The 27430-nt window shown below is 39.9% G+C and overlaps 2 protein-coding genes across 9 annotated transcripts in view; both read left to right on the top strand.

Annotated features, from left to right (window-relative positions):
- ARL13B (ARF like GTPase 13B) overlaps positions 1-2392 on the top strand; it is a 68601-nt gene extending 66209 nt beyond the window's left edge. For all 4 annotated transcript variants that reach the window (XM_081139414.1, XM_081139413.1, XM_081139416.1 and 1 more), the window contains one exon: positions 70-2392. In XM_081139414.1, coding sequence (XP_080995540.1) covers positions 70-146 — 77 coding nt within the window. In that variant the 3' untranslated portion in view covers positions 147-2392. The remainder of the gene's footprint in view (positions 1-69) is intronic.
- A 4838-nt stretch (positions 2393-7230) lies between these two features.
- Positions 7231-27430, top strand: part of NSUN3 (NOP2/Sun RNA methyltransferase 3) — a 61058-nt gene continuing 40858 nt past the window's right edge. For all 5 annotated transcript variants that reach the window (XM_081138952.1, XM_081138953.1, XM_081138951.1 and 2 more), the window contains exons 1-3: positions 7231-7396; positions 8549-8658; positions 19158-19501. In XM_081138952.1, the coding sequence (XP_080995078.1) occupies positions 7385-7396; positions 8549-8658; positions 19158-19501 (466 nt within the window). In that variant the 5' untranslated portion in view covers positions 7231-7384. The remainder of the gene's footprint in view (positions 7397-8548; positions 8659-19157; positions 19502-27430) is intronic.

Raw genomic sequence — 27430 nt, 5'->3', positions numbered from 1 at the left:
CAATGAATTGTGTCAAAAATATCTCTTTATCATAACTGTTTTGTATTTTTGTTATGCCTCTATTTATAGATTTCTACGGGAAGCCACTGCCTCCCCTGGCTGTGCGACAGAGACCTAACAGTGATGTTCATGACATGATCTCATAACCAAGTCGTGTGGATGAGCTGTCTTAGTATAGGCAAGAATAGAGGACCTTCTTTCTCAAAAAAGAAAAACCCTGAACTTTGATGATGGGCAAGATAACATAGTGATTTCAGTGAGGAGATTGATAACCAAAGATCTGACTGATCTGATACTTATCCATGTTGTTCATGGTTTAAAAAAAAAAAAAGGGGAAGCAAAAAAACCAGCAGATGGGATGAGCATTTTGGACCAAGTTAGTGAAAGTTATTATTGACTCTGGTTTATACATCCCCACTCATGGGCATATTCCTGAAGGAAAACCTTTCAGAAACAGAGCCAGTGAACTTTGCACACCTTCATTACTATTTGTTTAATAGTCTTTATTTCTACATCATAAACCTTTTATGTAAGATACATGTGTGTGGAAGGGGAACTCTTGGGAATTTATAACCTAAATTTTTAACTTTTTATATTTTTCTAAAACTTTTGTTTAAGAATTTTAATTACTATGATATTGACTGTATACTTTTCTATAGATGCTTTGTTTAAATTGTGTCTGGAAAATAGAGTCGAGTTACTGGACAAACATTAACTATACAAGTGATATATTTATATGTTTTGAGGTATGTTTTATAATAGTATTGTTCTTGAAGTATACATACTAATTTGACCTAATTTTAAAATAATACTTTTAAAAAATGGATTCTCAGATCTTTATTCTAACAAATTATATTATTTGAAAGCACTACCCAAGGAGATAGATCAGTTTTTTGTTGTTTGTTTTCTTTGATGATGATCCTAATAAAAGACACATGAAAAATAAAATAAAAATGTTATGCGAGATATTATTAAAAGTCCCAATAAACCCCTCTTTTAAAGGTGACACCCTCTCAGAGATCAAGGTGCTCCTTGTTACTCCCTTGTCTATCAGCAGCTGCAGTGACTCTTAGGTTATTGTAATTCTTTAGTGCCTTGAAATGAAAGGCAAAAAGACTGAAAAAGCTACTGTAGGTCCAGAGACTTGTATTTTATAACAGGGAAATGCTTGGGTATTAAAGCAGTAAGAATAAAGAAATAATTCCAAAATGATTTTTACAATGAAATAATTCCAAAATAATTTCTCAGTTTAAAATAATAGCATTTCTCTTGCACTGAAGAATGGCATTTGTAGGATTTTCTTTTTGTCTGGCATTTAGATGGGCTTTTAGATGTATATTTTGAGGAATAGATTCATAATGTTGCATTTAATTGAAAGCATGTATTTATATCAAGGTGAAAATACTATAAACGGTGTGATTCCTATATCACCTTGTCAAAATTGGTCAGTTTGGTAACTTGTACTGACAGCAGACATACGTGGTGCCTGACAACAGCATGATAAGTTTGTCTAAAGCAGTTCAGTCTGGTTATTTTAAAGTTTTACTTGAGAGCATCACATTTAATTCGCATTTTAAACTTCCTGAACTTTCATTAATCAGGTCACTTATTACTACAGTCAGCAGCATACGCAGTTTCTGAGTTTTGTACATGGAACCCACCAAGCATTCTACTTCAGACATAAATTCATAACAACCTGGCCCGGCCGGCGTGGCTCGGTGGTTGAGCATTGACATATGATCCAGGAGATCGAGGTTCGATTCCCAGGGGCACATGCCCGCGTTGCGGGCTCCATCCCCAGTAAGGGGTGTGCAGGAGGCAGCCGATCAGTGTCTCTCATTGTTGATGTTTCTATCTCTCCCTCTCCCTTCCTTTCTCTGAAATAAAAAAATATATATATATTTAAAATTAATAACAACCTAAATTTGATAAGGTGGCTGAAATGTAAGGAATATCAACACAAGTAGACAGATGAAAAATTTGAACTGAATTTTAAAGGGGGGAGAGAATTCTTTTGTACATCTTTTTGGTTTCATTTGTAACATTTACATTTCATTTTTTAAACCACTAAACCCATACTTTTGCCATCTTTTAAAAATGCACTTAGTTTGAGAAGAAATATGTTTTTTAAATTTGTGATTGCTGTAGTATACAATAGTTAGAGTCCATTTAATTAAAATAAAGTGATTTTGAAATTATACAATGCAGTGGAACTAATGTTTTATATATCTCAAAAACTAATTTGTATTCTTAAAGCATTCTAAAAATATTTTAAAAGAAGTTTTGTAAATCCAGGTGGCTTTTAACAGTTAAATGCCTATTTTGTTACATGCTGCATTTTTATTTTTAATCATCATAAATTATGACATTTTCACACAATAAAAATAATTTATATAAGTATGCTGTTTTCTCTTGTCTTTTGAATAAATTTAAATTATTTCTCTGGGGTAATAAAATAGGAAAAGGCTTTTAAAATATGATTGTTGAAAGACATTTTACATTGATAGATTAAAATAAATTTTTTGTTATTTACATGAAAAACTTCCTTGTACAAGGTTTATATATGTGGGAAATATCATTTTAAAGACAGTTAAAAATCAGATCAGATCATCTTATGATTCTCTATAATTCAGTGTCTGTCTTCAGTTAAAGCTACTGACCAAAAGATATCTTTTTACTATTTAAAAGATGATTCTATATTCCCTTATGTGTAAAATGCATATATAACATATATACACTATTTTATGTAACTGATTTCAAGTATAAAACTGCATGGAAACAACATTAGAAAGAATTGTTGCAAAATGCTAACAGTGAGTTTTTTAGAGTTACTGGTTGTATGTTTTCCTAATTTTTTTAAACAAATTTTTGTAATTTGGCTTACTTTTACAATGGGGAACCAAATTTGTAATTTTGTAAAAATGATGTGCCATTTTTCTGCAAGTTTAAAATGAAATATTCTTTTAAGTGCCATATGAAGGATTACATATAATTAATTTACTTAATATGTAAAAATTCCTATGAGTAGCTCAGAGACATTCAACTGTAGTATATTTGCAGCTAATCTCTTACTAAGTGTTCTTTTACTATGACAATATTTTAGTTTTTTTGTTAATTGGTCCTATATGCTAAGCTATATAAGTTATTTGATTTTTCCCAATCCACACTAAAGAAATCCACTGCTTCCAGCTGGCAAAATCATATCAAAACTGAAATTGCTTATACAAGTACAGCTGTAACTTATAAGCTTTATTATCCTTTGCTTTAATACCTAAGTTTTTCACTAAGTGGAGTATATGTTGCAACTAAGATTCTGCTAATACTATTTATCAAGAACTTCAGTCCAGCTAATCCAAAGAACAAAACATTCAAATATTTCACAGTGTATATTAAACTGTGGTATAAATTATCAAAATAGCCATAGTTCTTTAGATTTGTGGAAACTGAAGAATAGAACCCCTTTTTTGAGGGGGGAGAAAAATAAATAAATAAATGAATTTCCTTTAATAAGGGGATTATCTTATAATTAAAGGAAAAACAGGAAGAAAATCCATTTGCAGGTTTAGAGCCTGAGTTGTAAATTCTTTCTGTGTGCTGTTGAGGAAACAGAATTTATGACCTGGGGAATGACTCAGTGGTCAAATTTTTATGATAATGCATCCCCTTCAGTAAACATTTTGAGTATACATTTGTACTAAAGTTGTTCTACTAGTTTGCTAGAGCTGCCATAAAAAAGTACCATAGACTGGGTGGCTTAAACAACAGAAATTTATATTCTCATGATTCTGAAGTCTGGAATTACAGATCAAGGTGTTGGTAGGAATGGTTTCTTCTGAAGTCTCTCTTCCTTGGCTTAGAGATGGCCTTCTCCGTGTCTTCACATGGCCTTTTCTCTGTGTATGTTCTCTCCTAGTGTCCCCGTGTGTCCAAATTTCCTCTTTTTATAAGGACAACAGTCAGGTTGAATTAGGACCCACCCTAAAGGCCTCCTTTTAACTGAATCACCTCTGGAAAGAGCCTGTTTCCAAATGTCACATTCTGAGGTACTAGGAGTTAAGGGCTTCAACATATGAATTTTAAGGGATAAATTTCAGTCCATAACAGTTTATATACACGTTCTGCTGCACCTTGTACATATATCCCCCTAAACATTTTTTTAAAGATTAGAGAAAGTTAAAATATAAGTTATTATATTTACTTCCCAGTCCCAGTGGGTTGTCTGCTGGAGTTTGTATGCACCATTTTGGAAACCTTAAATAGTAAAATGAGAGCCTCAGCTAACTAGCTGAAGTCAACGTCCAAGATTGCCTTTAACTAACTATGCTTTGTTCTCCGGCTTTGATGGCAGCTTTCTTTTGTGTTTTTCTACCATCCTAATGTTCTCTCTCCCTCCCTCCCTTCCTCCCTCTCTCTCTCTTTTAATGTTCTCTTATTGTCAGATTATTTTGCTATGAAGCCTGTCTTTACCTTTTGGCACATAAACCTCTGTATGAACATGAAGGTTTTTGAGAGATGTTTTATGTAAATATGAAAATTCCTAAAACAGTATAGGAGATAGTCTACAAAGTGTACTTACTTACTCTGAAACATTTTTTAAATTAAATGACTTCACAATAAAATTGCTTAGATATGTAACAAATTATTTTCCTGTTTAGCAGTAAGTTCTTACTAAGATGCTTTATTCTAGACAGTGAATGTGCTTTTTAGTTTAAGCAATTCACAGTGCCAAATGGTTTTTAATTAAGCCAACTGTAGTATGCTGATACTTTGAGGAGAGACATTATAGACACAAATATATAAATATAAATATGCACACACAGCAAGAGCAGACAAACTCTATCATTTTTCTAGTTACTAGAGGAAAGGATTCAGACTACCACCTTCTGATGGTGAATAAACAGCAAATATAAGAACCAAGAGGAAGTAGGTAGGTAAATCTTTCTGCTCCGCAGCAGAAAGAAACCATTCTTTGCAAGACTGTGCCAATGGGCACATCACTGCTGAGCAGTATCTTCATGCCCTTATCAAGATATCCAAGATGTCCCGGATGACTGTCTCCCTGTTTATGTAATTATCATTCAGGTTAATTAACTTGACTATCTGCTTTGGAAATAAAAAAGGGATGAGTAATAATTTTTTTTTAAAGATGCTTAATTCTTTTAACACTATAATAAAAATTCTGGTATTTGTGTCAGCTCAATTTCTTATCTCAGTCTGCAGTGGTTTAAAACAAGTCTACTAGTTTTTATTATTAAAACTCAGTGTGGAGTTTTGTTTATTTTTCAGTAGCTATTTGGTATGGGATAGGGGAAATCTATGAACATTCTCATGATGCACATATTGATTCTAGATAGACTAACGAGATAAATATTAAAGGTCAAACTAAAAAAAAAGGAGTGGCAGAGAAAGAAACAGAAGTAGCTTTCCTTTGTGTAAAGAAATTTCCAAGCCTGAAAGCAATGGACTCAATTAAAAAATTAACTGCATAAAAATTTAAAATATTTTCACACTCAAAGTGGTTGCAGGAAAAATTGGGAGAGTACTTGAAAATGTGATAGTTAACATTTCTAATATAAATAAAAATAAAAGCACAAACACAGCTCTAGATAAGTGGACATGAGCAGATAATTCACAAAAGAAATAGTAACTAATAAGATTTGAAAAACTACCCAAACTAAGGACATAATAAAAAATTTTAAGATTACCAGTTGTGGAAAGATTTATGAACAAAAATGTTTATCAACAATAGGGAGATAGTAAGTATAATAGCCTTCATACCTTCAAATACTTGGAACATCTAGATATTATGCATATGAAAAATTCTTAAGAAAAGCTTATAAAAACAAGGTGATATATTACATATACTATCTGGTCAACCCTGAAAATACATAAAATTAGAGCAATACACCAAAATGTTCGTAATGATTAGTGTCAATATGCCTAATTTTCATTCTTACAGGTTTAAACATTTTTTTTCTTTAGTGAACATTATTTAAAATCAGAAAATAGAAATATGCTAAAAGAGTCACAAAACTATGATAGAACTAATACGACCTCTTTCCAAGTATAACACATCCCCTTTCCCTAATAGAAATATAGTATACATGGTTCTAATAGTTCCTTAAAAGTCTTTTTTGCCTACATTGCAAACATACTACCACACTAATTCATTAAATGTAACGTTATGTAATGACCATACAAAAATTACATAAAATCTCTACCTACAGAGGCTGAAAAGTAGACGAATGGGTTTCCCCTGAACATCCAACACTCTGGAAGCATTGAATCATTTCACTTCTTAAAACTATATTTTCTTTCCCACCGAATCTAAATTTACTTTTAGGTTACTGGAGAACTTGTTTAAATAAGTAGATATTTTAAGCTTCAAATCACATTCGCGGGAACACCCTTTCCCTGTTCGCACGGCCCTAAGACTGGCGCCTGTGGTGTGCACCTGCACCGATCCTGGGGGCGTCAGGGGCCTCAGACCGTGATGCCCGCTCAGTGCGAGGGATCCCACTAAGGACGGATCCGCCCTGACAAGCCGCCGGTCGCTGCGACAAGGCATCAGCTCAAGGGCAGCATTAAGAGAATAAACTCCTGTTCCTATCCCAAGGGGTGTAACACTCCCTGAGAAGCAGTCATGCCGCCCCCAGTGAGGCGGGTGAGGCGGCCGGGGCGCGGGGGCGTTTTGCTCCGCAGGCATTTGGTCTCAGGAGTTGATAATTACAAAAGTCAGGAGAGTGAAGATCATCCGCAGCAGCAGCGAACACTCGATGTTTCCTGGCCTCGGCGCCAAGCGCTTTACTTATTGCAATCAGTGTAATCACGGAACCCTCCGCATTGACGGAGGAAGACCCCCCCCGGGCCATCTCTAGGAAACGTGACTTCATTTCTTGCTCTTCGACTCCATCCTTTTATCCTGAGTTCTGAATACCTGGGCTAACGGGGGCGTCATACGATTTGGTAAATTAATTCAGCAACCAGCTTCGCCTCTGAGAACATTTTAAAACAACGATCATGCAACAAAACTTAATAGCGACAAAGATTTCCCTTCTTTTCGCGGAGCCCCAGGAGCCAGCTCAGCCGGAGGTCCGAGCTCACAGCCTGGCGGCCGGGCTCCGGCCACGCCCCCGGCGCTGGGCACCGCCTCCTCCGGCCCAGGACCTCAGGAACTTCGCGCGTGCCTCTCGCGGGACCTAGGTCTCCGTGGCGAGATTTCTATAACACAGGCGAAGCTGTATCTCGCGAGAAGTCGAGCCGGAAAAGGGCGGCCGGGAAGGAAATTCCCGCGAAACTCGCAAGTCCGCCTGTTCTTTGGGTTCCCTAGAGCCTTAGGTGTCGGACGTTGTCGACCGCTTGCTTGGCGTCTCCTGGCGGGAGGATGTTGACCCGGGTGAGGGCTGGGACCCGGCCGGGCGCCTCTGAGCGAACGGGACGCTTATTTTAGGGCCTAGGTGGGGAGGCAGGGCTGGATGAGGGACCTTGCGGCTCCCTCTGGGCGCACCGCCCGGGTCGCTGGCTGCGGAGCGTCGCCTGTGGTTTTCTTCCGAGACGCACCTCCGCCGCGGCGGCCTGGGTGAGCTCCGGCGGCCTGGGTGCGCCCGGGTGGCCTGGGTGCGCCCGGGTGGCCTGGGTGAGCCCCGGCGGCCTGGGTGCGCCCGGGTGGCCTGGGTGAGCCCCGGCGGCCTGGGTGAGCCCGGGTGGCCTGGGTGAGCCCCGGCGGCCTGGGTGCGCCCGGGTGGCCTGGGTGAGCCCCGGCGGCCTGGGTGCGCCCGGGTGGCCTGGGTGAGCCCCGGCGGCCTGGGTGCGCCCGGGTGGCCTGGGTGAGCCCCGGCGGCCTGGGTGCGCCCGGGTGGCCTGGGTGAGCCCCGGCGGCCTGGGTGAGCCCCGGCGGCCTGGGTGCGCCCGGGTGGCCTGGGTGAGCCCCGGTGGCCTGGGTGCGCCCCCGAGCGCAGACTTGAGCGCCTGCGCCCTCCCGCTGGAGCAGAGTGACAGCTCCTGGGGGCTGGGACTGCCCCTGGTGCTGCTCTGTCCTGGGCGCTTAGAACAAGGCCTGTTACCTAGTGGGCCCTCCATAAGCTTTGCGTGGATGAGTCAATGAAACGGAATTGCAAGGAAGTCTCCGAGGAAACCAGAGTGACTTTTCTTCTACGTGAACTTTATTTTGGAATAATTATACATTTACAAAACGTTGCAAAGATAATACAGACTTCCCGTATGCTCTTCACCCTTCCCGTATGCTGTTAACAGCTGGAGCGACTTAGTTCAGTTGACGTTGTTCCTTTGACTTAAGTTGGCTTTCTGTGACACCACCACTAGATTCTGCTTTTTCCATTGCTTTACATGTGAGCTGTAATCATTTGGAGAGACACTTTTTTTAAATAAGGAGATAGAGTATGGTAATACAGTTTGCTTCTGTGGGAAACACTGCTCCCATTGCAAGAATTAGTAATTAAAGTGTTCTTAAGAAAGAAGGCTGCTATTGTTGAAGTTCAATAAATTTGTAATACCAGAGTGTGTCAGCAACTTTTTCTTATCATCATAGCTGAAAGCAAAATCAGAGAGGAAGCTTGCAAAACAGATTTGCAAAGTTGTACTGGATCATTTTGAAAAACAATATTCCAAAGAACTTGGAGATGCCTGGAATACAGTAAGGTTAGTATAATCCATCTCTCAATGCTTTTCGATAGAGTAAGAAATAAACCCTTTTGGGGGAAGGGGTGCTGTGAGGATGAAAGATGAAGGAAATTAAACCTGGTTGCCATTCCCTATGGTGGCTACTGAAGGGAAGAACTAGGAGGAAATAGGTTAGTTCATAGGAACATGATAAGGGGAGATAAAAAACTTTGTAGTGATAGTAAACAAAAATTGTTATGCCCTTGCCTTGAGCAATTGCTTTGATCTTTGAAACAGGGATGCCCACCAGTTTGACAAAATTAATTATACTGTAACAGAAAAATCTTTTTCTAGTTTTTGAGGATATTTGACTAGTTTCTGAAATTCAAAAGATAACACAGCATATCTTTAAAGCCAACACTGCTTTATCTTAGTTAAAGTCACTTTTGGTAATCATACTTCTTCTCTGTCTATGGCTGCCTCTGTTTTGAACACACAAGAGTGCGCCCACACACATACATAGATTCTTTAAATGTGTTATAGAAAACAAGCATTTAATCCATAGAAGTAAGTGAGGGATGTTTGATTTGTATGTTTAGTGAGTTTTTCCTTTTGTCAGAATATTACTCTGTGGCTCTTCACATTGAGTTTCTGACACAGCACACGGTGTCCTGAGGAATACAAAGAGCAGGACAGTCCCTGTGTTCATTGCTTTTAGTCTGGTATTTATGGGGGAGGGAGGAGTGTGGTTAAAACTACATAAACCTCAAATTCCATAAGTATCGTGATAGATATAGACAGGAGCTCCTGGTCTTTTCTAACAAAGCCTGATGGTGCCAACAGAGGCCTGAAGAGAAGCCAGGTGTTGGTGACTTAGACAGTTTCCTTGGCAAAAGGAGCCATGCATTTGAGGCTGAGGGAAGAGAGTGCACTGCTTGTGAAGTTAGGGGCCAAACCCCAGTACATTTTACTCGGGGAAGAAAAGTTAAGTGGCTGTAGACAGTGTCTGGAACTTGGTAAGATAGATGGTTGTTGGGTTAACCTCTTCTTGAGTCAACTCAATAAAAATTTCTTCTCTACAAAGGACAGTTTTAAGCACTTTTTAAAACAGAGATTAAGTCTTGGTTAATAAAGTCCGAGGTGATTCTGAGATAATTTTATAACAGATTAAGCAGTTTTTGTAACTCGTAAATACTGAAATATGAAAATGTAGTTTATTGTTGTGGTTTTTATTTCAAAACTAGGTTTTTGGGTATTTTCTATCGCAGAGAAGAAATAAGAGAGAATGAATAGTGAAGTGAATTCATGAGGTTGTCATTATGCGAAGGTACGAAAAATAACCAAATTCCTATTGCATGCTTATTATGCGCCACCCAATACTAACTTTATGTGATCTTCAGAACCTATGAGGTTTGTTTCCCATTTTCCACTTGAGGAAATTGCAGAGAGTTTAAGTAACAGGATTTCCTAAGTTCATTCATCTAGGAAGTGGCAGGGCTGAGATTTGTGCCCAGGTTTTCTGGTTCAAGAACTCCCATTGCTAACTTCTATTCTATATGCCTCTCATACCTGTGATGTAATTAGGCATACATGGATGATTTGGAAAAAAAAATTTCAAGAGGTATATTGTCTTTAGACTTCATAGTACTCTGGCTATCCATACCCTATAATGAGTTATTTTTGTATTTAATGTGCTCTGACAAATTTATAAATTATTACTTGACCCTAAACAAAATGAGCAGTGAACCTCAAATCCGTTTAATTAGCTGTGCCTTCTGCTTCATTTGCCTTTTTGTTGGGTTTTCATGGTAATTTAAGTTTTGCATAAACATGTGCTAAATTTGCCATAGGCAAAATAAAGGCTTTCTTAGCTTAGAAAGCATGGAAAATACCATAGGCAGAAAAAAAAGAACAGAAATATTTTTGTTTTTTAACTGCTTATTTGCAAGACATAATGTTGTTTGCAGTGTAGCTTGCAGAGCCTACTTCTAGGGAAAGGCAAGTGTATTTTAATCCTACCTTGAAAGTAATTTACTCAATATTGTCAGTTTCTTGTGGTAAAGGAGAACATTTTGTATTTATTTTAATTTTATTGTTTTCTAATAACCTTTCTTGCAAAGTCACCCTCTGAGCAGCCCTTTAAAGTTGGAGTTTATCCTGGTTCAGTTTTTGCTCTACCTGTTGGCCTGCGTGTTCTTCAATTAGCACATTCATGGAATGACTTTAAACTTCCCTCAGTATGCTGTAATTTCGAGCTGTGAGATCCTTCCCAAGCTTCAGCCCCACACTTTTAAGTGTTTTCTGGTAACCTGACTTAGTTTTATACCAGGCAAACTCAAAAGCATACTATTATTTTCCTTTCCAAGCCTGTGGTGTTTGCTGCTTGCATACTTTATCTCAATTGGAGGCATCGCCATCAATCTAGTTTCCTTTCTTTTCCGCACCTTCACTACCTTTGTAGTAAAGAGTGACTCTTACTCCAAAACAGGTCTGGATTTGCCCTTAGCTCCTTGGAGCTGGTCTCTAAGCCCTTGGCATGTCTCACTTAAGAGTGTCTTTATTTACCTGGGGGCTTGGGCCACACAGACGCTGAGAGCTATGGGTCAGGACAGTAGCTGGGCCCTTGACCTTTGACTTCTAAATTCCGAAGGGGCTGGAGACTAAAGATCAGTCACATGGGCTGTCAATCGTCTTTGTATGGCTGAGCCCCAGTAAAATGTAGACACCAAGGTTCTGGTGAGCCTCCATAGTTGGTGGTACTCCTATGCGTGTTATCACACATTAATGCAAGGAAAAGTTATCCGTATCCATGTTTCCACTGGAGAGGACAGCTGGAAGCTTCATGCTTTGAACTTTTCTGATTCTGCATCATGCATCTCTTACCTTGACTGTTAATCTGTACCTTTTTGCTGTAATAAACTATAACCATGAATGTAACAGTAAGTTCTGTGTGTCTTCCTAGCTAATAAGAAACCTGAAAGTGGTCTTGGGGACCCTGACCTTATAGTTGGTGTCAGAGGTTAGGGTGCTCTTGGGGATTTCCCTATGTACTACCCTGCATCATTACCCTGCTCCCATCAAAATCTAAATGCCCACCAAATACTTTTGTTCTACCTGAGAGATTTCTTATTTGAATCTCCTTTTATCTCCACTATCACTGCTTAGGTAGGCCTTCATTTCTTACCTGACATATTGCAACAGCACCTCTCCGTAGTCTCCCACCTTAAGTATTCATTTGTTTGCTTATTTTAGCAAGCACTTTTATGGAACTATATGCCAGGCAATGTCCTAATTACTTTACAATAGTAACATAATCCTTTGTACAACCCTCTGGGATAGCTATTATTTGTTTTACAGATAGGAAAGCTGAGAAATACAGATCTTAAGTAACTTGCCCAGTGATACACAGCTCACATTTGGAAGGACCTTGGAAGTTTGTCTTATCCACCCTGTCATGCTGTTTCTCAATGCAGCCATATACCATGTGTCGCTTCTGGGGTACAAGCCTCCTTTGCTCCCCTGCTCTTTGCAGTGCTATGTTGGGACTAAATATCACAATTAGACAGGCTCCTTTATCACCTAGGGACTGGATATGCTGTTCTCTCTGCCATGAATTACCTCCCTTCTTTAAAGTGTGGGTTTAAATGTTACCTCTGCATCTTACAGCACATGACTTAGGTAAGTTACTTAACATCTCTGTGCCTCACCATTCTTATCTGTAAAATGGGAAAAATAGTATCTATTTCATATAGTTATTTGGTAAGGTAAAATGAATTTATATATGTGTGTGTATATATATATATATGTATAGCTTAGAATATTGTTTGACATATGGTAAGCCCTTGATACATGTTAGTGTTATTTTTATTGTTACAGTGATTAACCAGTTCTCCACCAAGCTGTCCCATATACCCTTGGCAAAATTAGTTCTGCCCTTTATGTTTCCATTGCATTTTGTTGATATAACTGTTGTAATTCTTTCAAGATTGTATTGTTATAATTTAGTAACTTGCTTGTCTCTTTCCTGCCAAAGGAGAGTCTTTAAGAACCAAGACCTTGTCTGGCCCATGTGGCTGAGTTGGTTGAGTGCTGATCCATGCACCAGGAGGTCACTGGTTCAATTCCCAGTCAGGGCATATGTCCCAGTTACTGGCTCCATCCCCAGTGGGGGGGTGCTTGTGGGAGGCAGCTGATTGGTGTTCCTCTCTCATCGACATGTCTGTCTCTGTCCCTCTCCCTTCCTCTTTCTGAAATAAAAAAAAACATTTTTTTTAAAAAAAGAAAAGAACTAATATCTTAAGATTTGAGCAAGTCATGTACTTATTCACAATTTAGGTAGTGTTTATATACCAGGCATTGTGCTAAGCACTGGGGTACAAAGATGGGTTACATATATTCTGCTCTCAAATATATATTAGGGGAAGATTAATTGAAAGTCTTTATGAACTTTGGAAATTTTGTGGGCACTTTGTAGAAAGCCTAAGGAAAATAAGCCCCTGTTAAGTCTGGCCTGTCTTCACTAACCCGGAATTCACATAGTTCACATTTAGAGGGGAAAACATTATATAAGCAGATTGCATTTCCAGAATCTGAAGGCGGCTGGAGTGAGGTAGTTGGGGAAAACAGAAATGAACTAGTAGCTTGGTTTCTGTTTCGCCCCTCATGTTGCCTCTATGCACATTTTCAACATTAATCTGTGCAAGTCACTGTGAGGTGGTAACTTTCAGCCCCTTTTAGAGTCACAGGTTAGAAAAATTGCCAGGTGTCTCAGTTTATGGCCAGTCGAGACCTGTGACTGGAAAGCCCGTGTCTTTTCGTCTACCAAGCGAGCTGCTGGGAAGGGGCTGTACTCCCAGCCTTGGGAGTATACCCACACGTTTCCTTATGTAAGGGACTTCTTGTGTGCAGGGTTTTCAGTCTTTTGCTGTCTCCACTAACAAATACAAACCTTCACTCAGGACTTCTTATCTGAGGTACTGTGGATAACAAATATGGACATAGATTGTCCTTCTGTGAGAGACAAGGAGGAAACAAGGCCAAGAAAGAGCAGGAGGCAGTTCTCGCCATTAGAATCTTTGAGAAGTAAAAATGAAATGGCTGGAAAACATACCAAGATGCGCTTGCCTGAATTGATTCATTCATTTCTAAACCAGACTTTAAAATTGAGTGAATGAGCACCCCCTTGTGGATAATAGTAGCAATAAAACAAAAGGAATTTCTTTATTTAAAATTTTTTTTTTTTTTTTTAAATATATCTTCATTGATTTCAGAGAGAGGAAAGGAGAGGGAGAGAGAGAGATAGAAACATCAATGATGAGAGGGTCATTGATTGGCTGCCCAGCCCGCAACCCGGGCATGTGCCCTGACCGGGAATCGAACCTCGATCGCCTGGATCCTAGGTCTACGCTTAACCGCTGAGCCACGCCCGACCGGGCTAATTTTTTTTTTTTTTTTTTACTACTGATTTTAGAGAGAGAGAGAGAGAGAAAGAGAAGCAGCAATTGGTTGCCTCTTGTACACTCCCCGACTGGGGATGGAACCCAGCAACCTGGCTATGTGCCCTGACTGGGAATCGAACCTACGGCCTTTCAGTATATGGGAGGACTCTCCAACCAGCTTAGTCACACCAGCCAGGGCAGGGGTTCCTTTTTTTAATCATGGGCATTTAATTGGTTTTGTAATCTACTGGGTTATACCCATTGTGCTTAGCGATATCTAGATAAAATGATCTAGATAAAATGTCCTCATAGGAAGGTGTAATGGGCAATAGAATAGTAAAAGAATAAAGTCACAGAAAAATTGAATGAAAATCATATTATTAAATAACATTGTCCAAACAATGCATTATGCAGTTTTTCAAGGGCTATGTAGGCACAATCAAGTTACAACAGTCAACTTTCAGATCCTCAACTTCCATATGTGCTCTTTCAGAAAATTACTCTGCTTCCTGTGTGGCTAAGGGGTAATGTTCTCCTCTCCCAGCCTGCCCCATACAGTTGTCTTTCTCCCACTTTACAGAGGAGGGTACACCTTTCCCGTCCTGACTCCTACACACTGCATTCCTCTGGGTGTCAAAACCTCCCCATGCCAGGCTCCTGGAATGTCATTGTAAGGGTTTAAAAAGTGACTCAAGACTGAAATTCTTTGACAGGTCAGATAGGTTCCAACTTTTCCCTGTCAGCTAACAGGTCATTGAAAATATTTCTGATGGTAGGTCATTAAGTCATTTGGGAGTATAACTTAGAAAGAATTTTAACAAAAGGGAGACATTGCTATAACAAATGTATTTAATTCTCACCCACTTATTTAAGTGAGGGTCTTTCTCAGGCCTTAAAAACACAAAATAGGAATAAAGTGGATGTTAAAAATCTGACTCATTATAGCACTAGGTACATTTATCCCTAGATCTATGAAAAACAACACTAATATCATTAAGAGATTCATTTTCTATCACTTGTTCCTTTTCATGTTTAATAATGATCAAATCTATAATGTCATTTTGATCAACTCGTACTAATAATTTTATTTATAATGGTATCCAGAAGTCACCATTTTAACATTTAGAGATTTAAGGCCACAGTGAAAGCAAATGTAGTATGTACGTGTGTGTGAAGTATGATGGGGTAGTAAAAAAGATTTCAATCACAGTAATACATTAGGATAAAGTTATATGGGGAAATAGAATGTACATAAAAGAGAAAAGGGAACAGTATAAAATTTCCACCTGTTCAAGAACAGTCCATGAATTTTTAAATGGACAGTGATAGGTTTCAAAATCACTCTGGTATTTAGGTTCCACAGGATACACTTTAAAAAGTGGTATAATTTATATTTTAAATGTCAGCTTTTATAGTGTGCTGGAAATCACATTTTTAAACATATGGTGAAGATTTTGATGTCAACTGAAAATGTGCCAGAGGGTACATCGTTTTTTGTGGGTTTTTTTACAATGATATCAGTGAATATACTAGCAAAACATTTGCCAGCCGCTGACTTTTTGGGTCCCAATTCTTCTGGCCACTGGTGTACTGGAACTTCTGGTTCTGGAGATCAGTAAGTGGAGCAGCTTCAGATTCCTCCTCATGCATCTTGGGAGGAGGCCTGGAGTGTGACAACTGGCCAGTGTCTTCTTGAGTCGTCTAATGTATACTTACTCTATTATCTGCTGGGCTACTAGCCCATCCATCAGACTTGAGTAGCCTCTGCCCTGCCAGCCCCAGGCTGCCATTCCACCAATGCAAACACTGAAGAGAGAGTTTGTGTGTGTGTGTGTGTGTGTGTGTGTGTGTCTGTGTCTGTGTCTGTGTCTGTGTTGCGGGGAGTGGCGGTCACCTGCACGTAAGGGGGGTGTATCTGAGACCCACATTAATACATCACTTTGCTTTCTTGGGGCTAGGAAGCACCAACTTGAGCAGCCTGTGCAGTGTTTTCACTGAGTTGGTCCTGTTGGAGTGGGTGTCAGGCTCTTCCGTTTGTTGGAGACATTGTTAGAGACAACGGCGGGAAGGCCAGGGCCACAGGCACTAGGTGAGGGTTGGAGTGCAAATCCTCTGCTCCTTTTTGTTATGTACGTTAGTGCTGCAGTACCAGGATCTCTCACCCCTGTTAAGCTTTAAACCCAGACAGATTTTGAATCAGGTATTTCTGCTTAATAACGATGTACCCTTGGGTAAGCTGCCAAATTTCTGAAAGCCTCAGTTACCTAACCTTTAAAGTAGGGGAATAGCTGCCCCTCATGGCTGTTGTGATGGTTATATGAGGTAAGCATGCAGAATGAACATTGTGAACGTCTGATCAGTAAGCTTTATTATTTTTAGTTTTATCTGGGTGAGGTGGAGCAGGTGGATTGTGTGGTACATAGAAAGGCTTCCCTGGGGAGATAAAGCCTAAACTGCCCCCTGAGTGGAGAGTAGGAGAGCCAGCCAGGCTACAGGTGGGTCATTCTAGGCAGAGGGAGCAGTTTATGTGGAACCTCGTAAATGCTCAGGAAAACTTGGTCCAGGAAATTCAAGAAGTTCAGTAGGGCTGAGTGTAAGTTAGGAGGGATCAGGAAATTTATTTGTTCTAAGTAAGGCTTTATTTTGATTTTGTTAAAGAATGAGATAGAATAATTTCAGAAGAGTTTTGCCTTATTCTGCTGTATTTGTCTAACGAGCCCATCCCCCACCCCAGACTCTTTCAGTGACTTCCCATCATGTATAAGATAAAATTTTAAAACTTTATCATATTATACTTGACCCATATAATTGTCTGCCACATGCCGCAAGGGCTGCTTTTAGTTCCCAAGTGCAGTGCCCTTGATACCTGTGTGCCTGTACACGTGCTACTGCGGTCACCCTGGAACTCCCTTTCTCATCCGGTCCTGTCGCCAGTCCCTCCTCATCCTTCAGGATAGTGGGTAACATACAGAAATCGATAAGCTAATAATCCTTTTACACAATAAGGCTAAAAGGAAATATGCAAGGATCTGAATGAAAATGTGAATAAATGGAGAACATACTGTGGTTAGGGTTGGAAACACTGACTACAATAAAGATGTTAATTCTCCCCAAATTCAGTACATTTAATATAATTTTTTTTTAAACATATCTTTATTGATTTCAGAGAGAGGAAAGGAGAGGGATAGAGAGATAGAAACATCAATGATGAGATAATATAGTTCTAATCAAAGTTACTATCTAGCTACACAAGTGTCTTATAATTATTTTTAATTGACTACCTGATTCTAACGTTCATCTGAAAGAATAAACATAAAGCAGTTTTGGAAATTCTGAAGAAGATAAAAGAAAAGAATGGAGATTTTGTCTGTCAAATATTAACTAACTGGAAGTTTCCTACCCTTTGTTAGCTAAGGGGTGGACACATGATATAAGCCAAGCCACTCCAGCCTGTATTAATTATGTTTCTGACCATTAGTTCTCTGTTACTACATGACTCAAAACCCCGGATACATTTTCACCCAGTTTGAAGAGTAAGATTAGGATGGACTGACGTAAGATTTCCATTAGTGGCATTCACAGATTTCCCTTTGGGTGCATTTTAATGCAGTGGTACCCAGAGTGTGGTGTTGGGATCAGCAGTATCAGTATCACATGAGAACTTACTAGAAATACAAATTCTCAGGCCCCACCTAAGACCTACTGAATCAGAAACTGCAGCGTTGCGTTAGGACCCAGCAGTCTTTTACAGGCACTTGTGTGCTAAGGTTTGTGAGGCACATTTTTATTTTATTATTTATTATTTTTTTAAATTCTAATTTTTAAAAATTTTTAAAAAAAATATTACAGATGTCCCTTTTTCTCTCCAGTGACCCATTCCACCCCGTCCCATCCCCCTCCCCAGTCCCTCTCCCCAGCATTGTCCGTGTCCTTGGGTTGTGCATATATGCATATAAATTCTTTGGTTACTCACTCCCCCTCCACCCACCTGCCCCCTTCCATCTCTCTGACATTCCTCAGTCTGATCTATGAGTGAAGCACATTTTTAAAGAAAGAGGTTGTCATCCTCCAGGATACTGAACAGGAACATTGGGCTCACGTGATGTACCATCACAATAAGAGGCAGTGAGAGGAGAGAGCAGTTTCACACATAAGCCCCTAATGGAAATTCATGTGGCACACTTCAAGTCACAGGTGTTACATTTCAATCCAGCCATTCCTCACATGGACAACTCCAGGGCGAGCAGCAGCTGGAATTTATTTAATTGACGATGGTTAATGAGGCTCCCAAATAACTCAGCTAGAAAGGTCAGCTCATAAATAAATTACATATTTCCTGCCGTATCATCTGTCAGTTGATGTGAAGGTGTGATTGTCAAGAGATCTAACTGTTGGACTAAATAAAAAATTAGGAAGTTAAATTTTCTGGGGGAGAGGGGGAGAGCCTGCACCCATCCATAAGTGATTTTTATGCCATCCTTGGTTTTGTATAATCTGAGCCACTGATCGCCTCATTAACTCTCTTGCTGTAGAGTTCACTGTAGTTAGCTTTCCGTACTTTTATCTTCATAAGGAACATTTTAACCCTCATAATTTAAATACCCTTTAATGATAGTAATTTTCCTTCTGATATTAATAGTCTCAGGTTTTAAATTTTGTCTCTGAGAAAAACACTTCCTTGTGCAAAGGGTGATTGATTAAAATCTATTTTGATGGATTTAGAGATATGTAAAAGCAGGCCCTGGTTTTCTTGGAAAGATATTCTGCAGGGAGGGACTAGGCTGAGGCAAGTGAGGCCTCAACAGTGCAGAATTGTATGGGACACTGAAAATTTATTTATCTATCATAATGAAGGTAAATAATATTGTAATGGTCAAAACTGATATAAAAGAAAAAACCCACGTTAAACAAAATATCAAAGATTTCAACAAAGACAGGATCATATTTGGAGCCGGAGGCAAAAGGGAAAGTCAGTAATGCTGATCTTGGCTCTAAAAATCTCAGGTAAGTAAAATGTAAAACTAGGACCACATCTCCTCAATTAGTAATAGAAAATTGTATTAGTGTTCATAATAACAGGACTTTGCTTTTGTTTTCCAGGGATACACTGACATGTCCATCATGCTGGCAACACGCTGTCCTACTTAATCGATTCAATTGCCCTTGGGAGCTGGAAGAGGAGTTGCGCTCCAGGGGCTATCACACACTCTTCCAAGGATCCTCACCCTACTGCCCGAAGTCAGTGAAGTGCTACGTTAGCAGAATTCCCCACCTGCTGCCTTCGGAAAGGCACCAGGTGGGAAGCCTGAAAAAGTACTATCTCCTGAATGCTGCCTCTCTTCTCCCAGTACTGGCTCTTGAGCTAAGGGATGGAGAGAAGGTTCTGGATCTGTGTGCTGCCCCCGGGGGCAAATCCGTCGCTCTGCTGCAGTGTGCTTATCCAGGTAGTGTGCGTTTCTTTCAGTTTTCAACCACTTTGCAATGTCCACCTGTATAAAGTGCTTTTAAAGTCTATGGGGAGAAATGTAAGATTGAGTATGCGCACTTTGAAAGCATGAAAACAGGACCATGTGGAGAGAATGGAGATTTTAGACGAGGAAATCAGTGTCCAAAACATTTTTCCCCCAGTTACTTAATCCTGGCAGGTAATTGGGAACAAAACCTATGTTTTGGGAATGAAAATCTATCAGATAATATGAATCCCAATAAAGCAATGACAAAGATTTTTAAAAATTTTATTACTTTTATGCTTAAGAGTCTTATGTTGATTTCCTTGTCCTACTACTATGAAACAGAGGCATACACATTTGACATAATTGTTTTTTGTATCATTGGACCATAAGGTTTTATGGCAGTTCTGTCCAGTAGAAATAATACAACATTTACATATAATTTAAAACTTTTGAGTAGTCTCTGTGAGGGCTGAAAAAAACAGTTTGATGTTTTTCCCCCCAGCTAATAAATCAACAGAAACAGTTTAACAGGATAAAATGTCCAAAGTTTATTACAGATGTACATGCCAGGGGTTGTCATGAGATATGAGACCCCAAAATACATTGGTCTATTGAATTTTATATGTCTTTGTGGACAATGGAGAAAGGGGACAGGGCTCTGAGATATCAAAGGAAATAGGCCATTTACAGATAGTTGAAGAGCAGAACGCATGTTGCAGGCACATTCTTACTAGGTAACACAGAATCAGTGGGACTCAAAGAGTAATCTAGTTTTCAGGCCCCTGCTTGGAGCTCTCCTATCCACTATACTTAATTCAAATTAGGTTAAGGTGAGCAAGCTAAGATTTCTTTCCTAGAACTGGTCTTTCCATCTTAATCTCATGACAGGAAAGGGAGAGAGTCAAATTGTTATCGGGAAAGTTGAGGTATCCCTTTTCCCACTAAGTGCTGGGGCTGGGTCCTTATGATATCTTGAAAAAAAGAATTTTCTGAGACTCACGTGGGAGGATAAGTGATTTTTAAAAAAAAAAATGTCTTTATTGATTTCAGAGAGAGGAAGGGAGAGGGAGAGAGAGATAGAAACATCATTGATGAGAGAGTCATTGATTGGCTGCCTCCCCTTACTGGGGATCGAGCCCAAGACCCAGGCATGTTTTCTGTCCGGGAATTGACCTGAGATCTCCTGAATCATAGGTCAGTGCTCAATCGCTGAGCCATGCTGGCCAGGCAGGATAAGTGATTTTTATTTGCATGGAATTACATCTCTGCATTTCAAAAGTCCCATTTCTCTTAATCCAGTTCTGGAAAAAGTATAGCTGGGGATTTGGTAGAGCTAAAGGCAAAGCCAGTGTCCAGAGTTTCCATTCCATATTGCAGCTGGGTCCAGTTGAACATTAGGCTGGTTGTAGTTCATTAATCCATTGTGTGTAGGATCCACATGGCCATGGGCCACATGGGAGTGTAAAGCTGCAGCTTCCTAGCAAAGCTGCCAAGTGACATGCCTATAATATTTGGCCTTTCCTGTTATTAATAACTAGGTTAATTACAACAGTATCAAAATGTTCTTTCCGAGTCTTAAAGTCAGTATCTCAAAAGTCAGTTCTAGGGTGACAAAATTTTGTTCCTTTTCATCTTATTAAAAAGGTAGAAAGAAACAGATGAAGTTAATTTTAATAATACATTATAATCCAGTACATCCAAAGTTTCATTTCAACATGAAATCAGAATAAAAATTTTTAATGAGATATTTTGCATTCTCATTTTCTTACAAAGTCTTCAAAATTAATGTGTATTTTACACTTAAAGCACATTTCATTTTGAACCAACCACAAGTAGATAATAGTATTCGACAATGCAATTCCAAAAGATTTAAAGTTCTTCTGAAGTGAATTGGCATTGCCATTTATTAGTAAAAAAAATGGTGAAATGTATATAGTGTACATTTGTTAAAAGTAATTAGCCAATTCATCATAATTATTTTCTTAATGAGACTGTGGGACTTCTAAAAAAAAGTTACTAGGCCTGGCCGGGCGCGGATCAGCGGTTGAGCATTGACCTAGGATCCAGGAGATCAAAGTTTGATTCCCGGTCAGGGCACATGCCCAGGTTGTGGCCTTGATCTCCAGTCGGGGGCGTGCAGGAGGCAGCTGATCAATGACTCTCATCATTGATGTTTCTCTCTCTCTCTCCCTCTCCCTTCCTCTCTCTGAAATCAATAAAGATATATTTTTTTAAAAAATTCAAGTTTCCTTGGATGAATTACTTATAGCTAGATGAGATAGGGTTTAGCATCAGTTCGTCTGGTTTTCATTTGTTTGATGGTTTTGTTTTTTTAAATGCAAGTGCTGTTGTTCACATAGATTAGAAGGTGGAAATAGTGGGAGTTGTGTTATATAGTAGTTTCACTAGGTTTTTAAACTCCTGAGTTATAACCTCAAGTCACACAGTTATCTTTCATCAAGCCTTGTTTCAGTTATCAACTAGGTGAGCACTCTCTGGGTTCGTTTTTTATTTTGTTGAAGGCAAAGGATTAGGAGAACCATTTTAATTACAAAAGGCTGTGTCTATCTCCTGGTTGTTGAACTCATTCACTTTCTTAGCCAAGACACAATGTGTTGAACTTCGGTGCTTTGGAGGTTTCTACACCTGGCAGTTTTCAGTAATAAGATTCGGGATTGGCGGGAAGTTTGCTTCTCATATGTGAAGTTGGTGAACAGCCATTGTGAAAGGAGGTGCCCTCACTCAAGGCTTCCCCTCCTTGAGGAATTTGATCTGAAAATTGATTCTTATGAAACTGTCCAAGCCCACATATTCCTTAGAAAGTTGTATGTATCCCCTGACCATTCATATCTGAGTTTGAAGACTGCTCATTTATATCTCCATTGGAGAGCATTCCCTATTGTAACAGATTACAAAAATGCTTATGAGAACTGTGAATCCAGTTGTAGTAGACATTGGTACAAATAGATCAGTTAACTGTATATTTAGGAGGAAACACCCAGTGTGTTTCAAATTGTGGTTAAAACTCTGATATTGAAGCTTGCTATATTTTTTATATTAGAAATAACAAGAGAGATTATTTTGTAAAGTTTATCATTTTTATAATTTGAGCTGAAGTTTCATGGAATTATGTGTCATAAGGAGTACTGGGCTTTACTTTCACTCTGTGTTCTTTGACAGGATTCTTATTTTGGTTGTTACATCATTTTTGAAAATACAATTTTTAGTATTGCAAAAGATGGAAGAGAAATGTCAACTGGGGTACCATTTTGAAGAGAGGGCATTTTAATCTTAAATTATCCTTATTAGTAGGCTATAAATATTTTACATGCTTATGGTAGAGAAGGTGATTAGAAGCCAAAGACAAGCTGATATATTCTAGGACTTAGAAGTAGAGCAGAATCTTCCTGCTCTTACATCAAGGGCAATGAACTACAGGCAGTGTTCCAAGTAAAGTAGCTTTTCATCTAAGTAGGACTAATGATAATGGTTTACTAAGAAGTACAGATGTCTTCATGCTGATGCTCAAAGCCCAAATTAGGTTAGCTACAGTGCTTGCATTTGGAATGCAGAAGCATTGCTAATCAAAGCCTTTATAAGCAAAACTTAAAGTGATGGCTTTGCTAAATGTGCATTTATACACCAAATTCCTTGGATCAGACTGGCCTTTATTCCAAGAAGCTCACAGCTTTGAATGATTAAAAAGCTCATGTTTTAGGTTGATTTTAAAAAGTATTCTACTTCTCTGTTGGTCCAGCTGCTCCCACCTGTTCACACAGCGATGGGCTGTCCATTGTGTTTTGGGTTTGTTTTTTGTCAACACAGCCTTTGATATGTCCTGGTATTGACAGAAAAAGAGAAAACAATTCAGATTCTAGGAAAACATTAATACACTGAGAATGACCTAGCCTGGCAGAGTGGCTTAATCAGTTTCTTATTGAGGACTCTGTCTCTCCAGGCATGAAATTCTCTTTGTTGTTAGTGATATCTTTTTGACATCTAGTCAGTCTTTGGTGGTAGAGAAGATTAGAAAGACTCAGTTTTTTGCTGAATTGCTCTTGCCCTTCTAGCTTCTTTCACACCCTGTACGTACTATTTCTTCCCTCTTCTTCCTCTGCTAACTTCTTTCCATTCTTCAGGTTTTCACTCCAGAATCAACTTCCCTGAATTCCCTGTACTGGGTGTACCTTCTTTGTGGTAATAATAAAAATAAAAGTAATAACCATCTTGGAACACTCAGTATCTGCTAAGGACTGTATTAATCACATTGCATAAATCTGTGTTTTTCAAACATTTTTAGTAGTCTGCTTCCAGCATCTTAGGTTGAATCTCCTTATAAACATATGCCTGAAGTCCTAGGGCTCTGAGGAACACAGTGTGATGACTATCACTGGTTTATATGACCTCATTGAATTCTGCAACCCATTATTTGGGCATTATTATCACCATTTTAAAAACAAAATTGAGACAAAGAGAAATTGCCGTAGATGGGTGGCAGAGCTTGGATTTGAACTTGGATCTGAACTCAAGTTTTCACTAATACATTAGTTCTTGCCTCTGTTCTACATTCTCCCAGGGTTAGTGAACTGCTGTCATGTCAGGCATCCTCCATTAGCTTCTGGAAGGCTTACCTTTGTGTCTGTAGCAACTAGCACTGTGCCCAGTCCATAATAGGTGCTTAATGAACCAGAATCTTAAGGTATTTATACTCAAGTATATTTTAGTCTATTGTCTACCACGGTTTAACAAATTCATTATTATCATTTTTAAAAAATTTATCTTTATTGTTGAAAGTACTACAGGTGTCTGATTTTCCCCCCCCCAATTGACCCCCTCCACTTCACTCCCACCCCCTCTCCAGGCCTTCACCCCGTTATTGACTGTGTCCATGGGTTATGCATATATGCATATAACTTCTTTGGTTAATCTCTTCCCACCCTCCACCCCCCTTCCCTCTTTCCTCTGAAATATGATCATATGTTGCATGCCTCAATGTCTTTGGATCTATTTAGTTTGTCAGATTCTTTTGTTCATTAGCTTCTTCTTAAAGAAGACCCTCCAACATTCCCTGTTGTGCTGGTCTGGTGGAGATGAACTCCTCTAGCTTTTTCTTATCTGTGAAGCTCTTTATCTGACCTTCAGTTCTAAATAATAGCTTTCTTGGGTGGAGCAATCTTGGTTGTGTTTCCTTGTTTTTCATCACTTTGAATATTTCTTGCCACTCCCTCTGGCCTGCAAAGTTTCTGTGGAGAAATCAGCTGACAGTCCTATGGGTGCTCCCTTGTAGGTAACTAATTGCTTTTCTCTTGCTGCTTTTAAGATTCTCTCTTTTTCTTTAACCTTTGGCATTTTAATTATGATGTGTCTTGGTGTGGGCCTCTTTGGGTTCCTCTTGTTTGAGACTCTCTGTGCTTCCTGAACTTGTAAGTCTATTTCTTTCCCCAGATAGGGGAATTTTTCTGTAATTATTTTTTCAAGTAGGTTTTCAATTTCTTGCTCTCTTTCTTCTCCTTCTGGCATCCCAGTAATATGAATGTTGGGCCTCTTGAAATTGTCCCAGAGGCTCCTTACACTATCTTCATATTTCTGGATACTTTTTTCTTTTTGCTCTTTTGGTTGGGTGATTTTTGTTTCCTCATGTTCTAAATTGATGATTTGATTCTCAGCATCCTCTATTCTACTGTTGATTCCCCGTAAATTATTTTTCAATTCAGTTCATGTAGCCTTCATTTCAAATTGGTAGTTTATTATGTCATCAGTGGTCTCAGTTGTTTTCGTAATACTCTTACTAACATGCTTGAGCATCCTTATAACCATAATTCTGAACTCTGTATTTAGTACCTTGCTTGGTTCTATTTCATTTAGTTCCTCTTCTAGAGATTTCTTCTGTTCTTTCCTTTGTGACATGTTTCTTTGCCTCCACATTTTGACTGCGTCCAGGTGTTTGTTTCGATGTATTAGGTAGAGCTGCTATGTCTCCTGGAATTTGTAGAGTGGCTTTGTGTAGTAGGTGTCCTGTAGGGTACAGTGGCTCAGCCTCCCCAGTCACCGGAGCTGGGCCTTCTAGGTGCTCCCTTGTGTGGGCTATGTTCTCTGACCTGTTGTAGTTGAGCCTTGGTTGCTGTTGGCGTCACTGGGAGGAATTGACCCCCAGGCCATTTGGCTTTGAGGACCAGCTGCAACGACAGCCAAAGAGCTGCTGTGCTGGAGATACTCCTATGGAGCAGGATTTACTTCAGTGGAGCTTTAGTGTTCATCAAGTGCACCCCTTGAGTGTGTCATTCGTGAATGTAGTAGGGTTGTAATCCAGCGTGGTGGAGTCTGATCCCCAGATGCACTGTCTCTAGGGCCTCCCCAGGAGGTGCAAAGTCAGCCTGTGCCAGTGCCTTGCCCAGGGCCACCCAGCATGAGCTACACAGCAAACCGTAGTTGTCTGCTACTTGTGCTGGGCTTGGAGGTGTCCAGGAGAGGCCAAGCTATGAACCAGTGCAGGCTGCCACTAGTGTCATGCCTGGGGCCACTTATCAAGCCGTATGGGGCACACTGCTGCTTGTTTGAGAGATTTTAGGAAAGTCCTAAGCATAAGGCTCGAGAGGCCACTTGCATAGAAAAGCCCCTGGAAATGGCTTGGATGAGCTTGCAGATGGGGAGGGGCGGGGCCTCCCGGAATCACCAGGGAGGGGCCAAATGTGTGAGTCAGGTACTGGCGATTCACATATGGTGCCTGCATGCCAGCTGTGTGCTGGGAGGACTCGCCAAAGGAGCAACAGCCTCTGCCAGCTCTTCTGCCTGGGAGGAAGCTGCCCCTCCACCTCTCACCCCAACTTCAGGCAGGTTAGTTCCTCCCCAAGTGTCCCAGGTCCTTTCAAGCCACTGCCCGGCACTGGGGCTCAGAGGGAGCATGTTCGAGTGAGTCCGTGCGTTTGCCGTTTAAGAGGAAAGCCTGGGGCTCCTGCAGCCTCCGAGACCCTCAGCGACAGTCCCACTTGGTTTTTACAGCCCAAGGTTGTGGGGATTTCCCTTCCCAGCCCTGGTGCCCTGGGCTGGGGGCCCACTGTGGGGCTGGAACCCCTCACTCTTCCAGGAAACCTCCGCTGCCAAGATGTCTCTCCCAAGTTTAAACCTCGGCACTGGGGTGAGCCCCCGGCCGTGTCTCTGCCCCTCCTATGGGTCTTGGCGCTTCTTCAGTTCCCTGGTTGTGGGGCTTCTGTTCAGCCAGATTTCAGGAGGCTCTGAGTGATGGTGGTTCTGTACTTTAGTTGTAATTTTGATGTGGTTGTGGGAGGCGGCGGCTACAGTGGTTACCTACACCACCATCTTGTTTCCGCCTTACCATTTTGTTTTTGTTACTTCGTTTCCAGGTAGCCCTTACAGCACTTTTACTGTATGGACAGTATCATTATTCCAATTTTTACATCTAGAAGGACATACAAAACAATCACATTATGAGGAAACTCCATATGGTTTTCCACAGTGGCTATACCAATCTGCGTTGTCACAAACAGTGCCTCACCTACACTTGTTTGTTGATTTGTTGATGGTAGCTATTCTGACAGGTGTGAGGTGATATCTCATTGTGGTGTTAATTTGCATCTCTCTGATGATTAGTGACACTGAGCATCTTTTCATGTCTGTTGGCCATCTGTCCTTTTTGGAGAACTGTCTATTCAGGTCCTTTGCCCATTTTTAAATTGTGTTGGTGTTTTGTTTTTTGTTGGTGTTGAGTTGAAGTTTCATAAATTTGGGATATTAACTCCTTATCGATGTATCATTGTGAATATGTTCTCCCATTCAGTGGGTTGTCTTTTAACTTTGTTGATTATTTTCTTTGCTGTGCAAAAACTTATTAGCAAAAACTTTTTAGTTGAATGTAGTCCCATTTGTTTATTTTTTCTGTTGTTTCCTTTGCCTGAAGAGATA

This window comes from Miniopterus schreibersii, assembly GCF_964146895.1.
Source record: "Miniopterus schreibersii genome assembly, chromosome: 5".
NCBI classification, from domain to species: Eukaryota; Metazoa; Chordata; class Mammalia; order Chiroptera; family Miniopteridae; genus Miniopterus; species Miniopterus schreibersii.
This window is presented reverse-complemented; position numbering and strand designations above follow the sequence as displayed.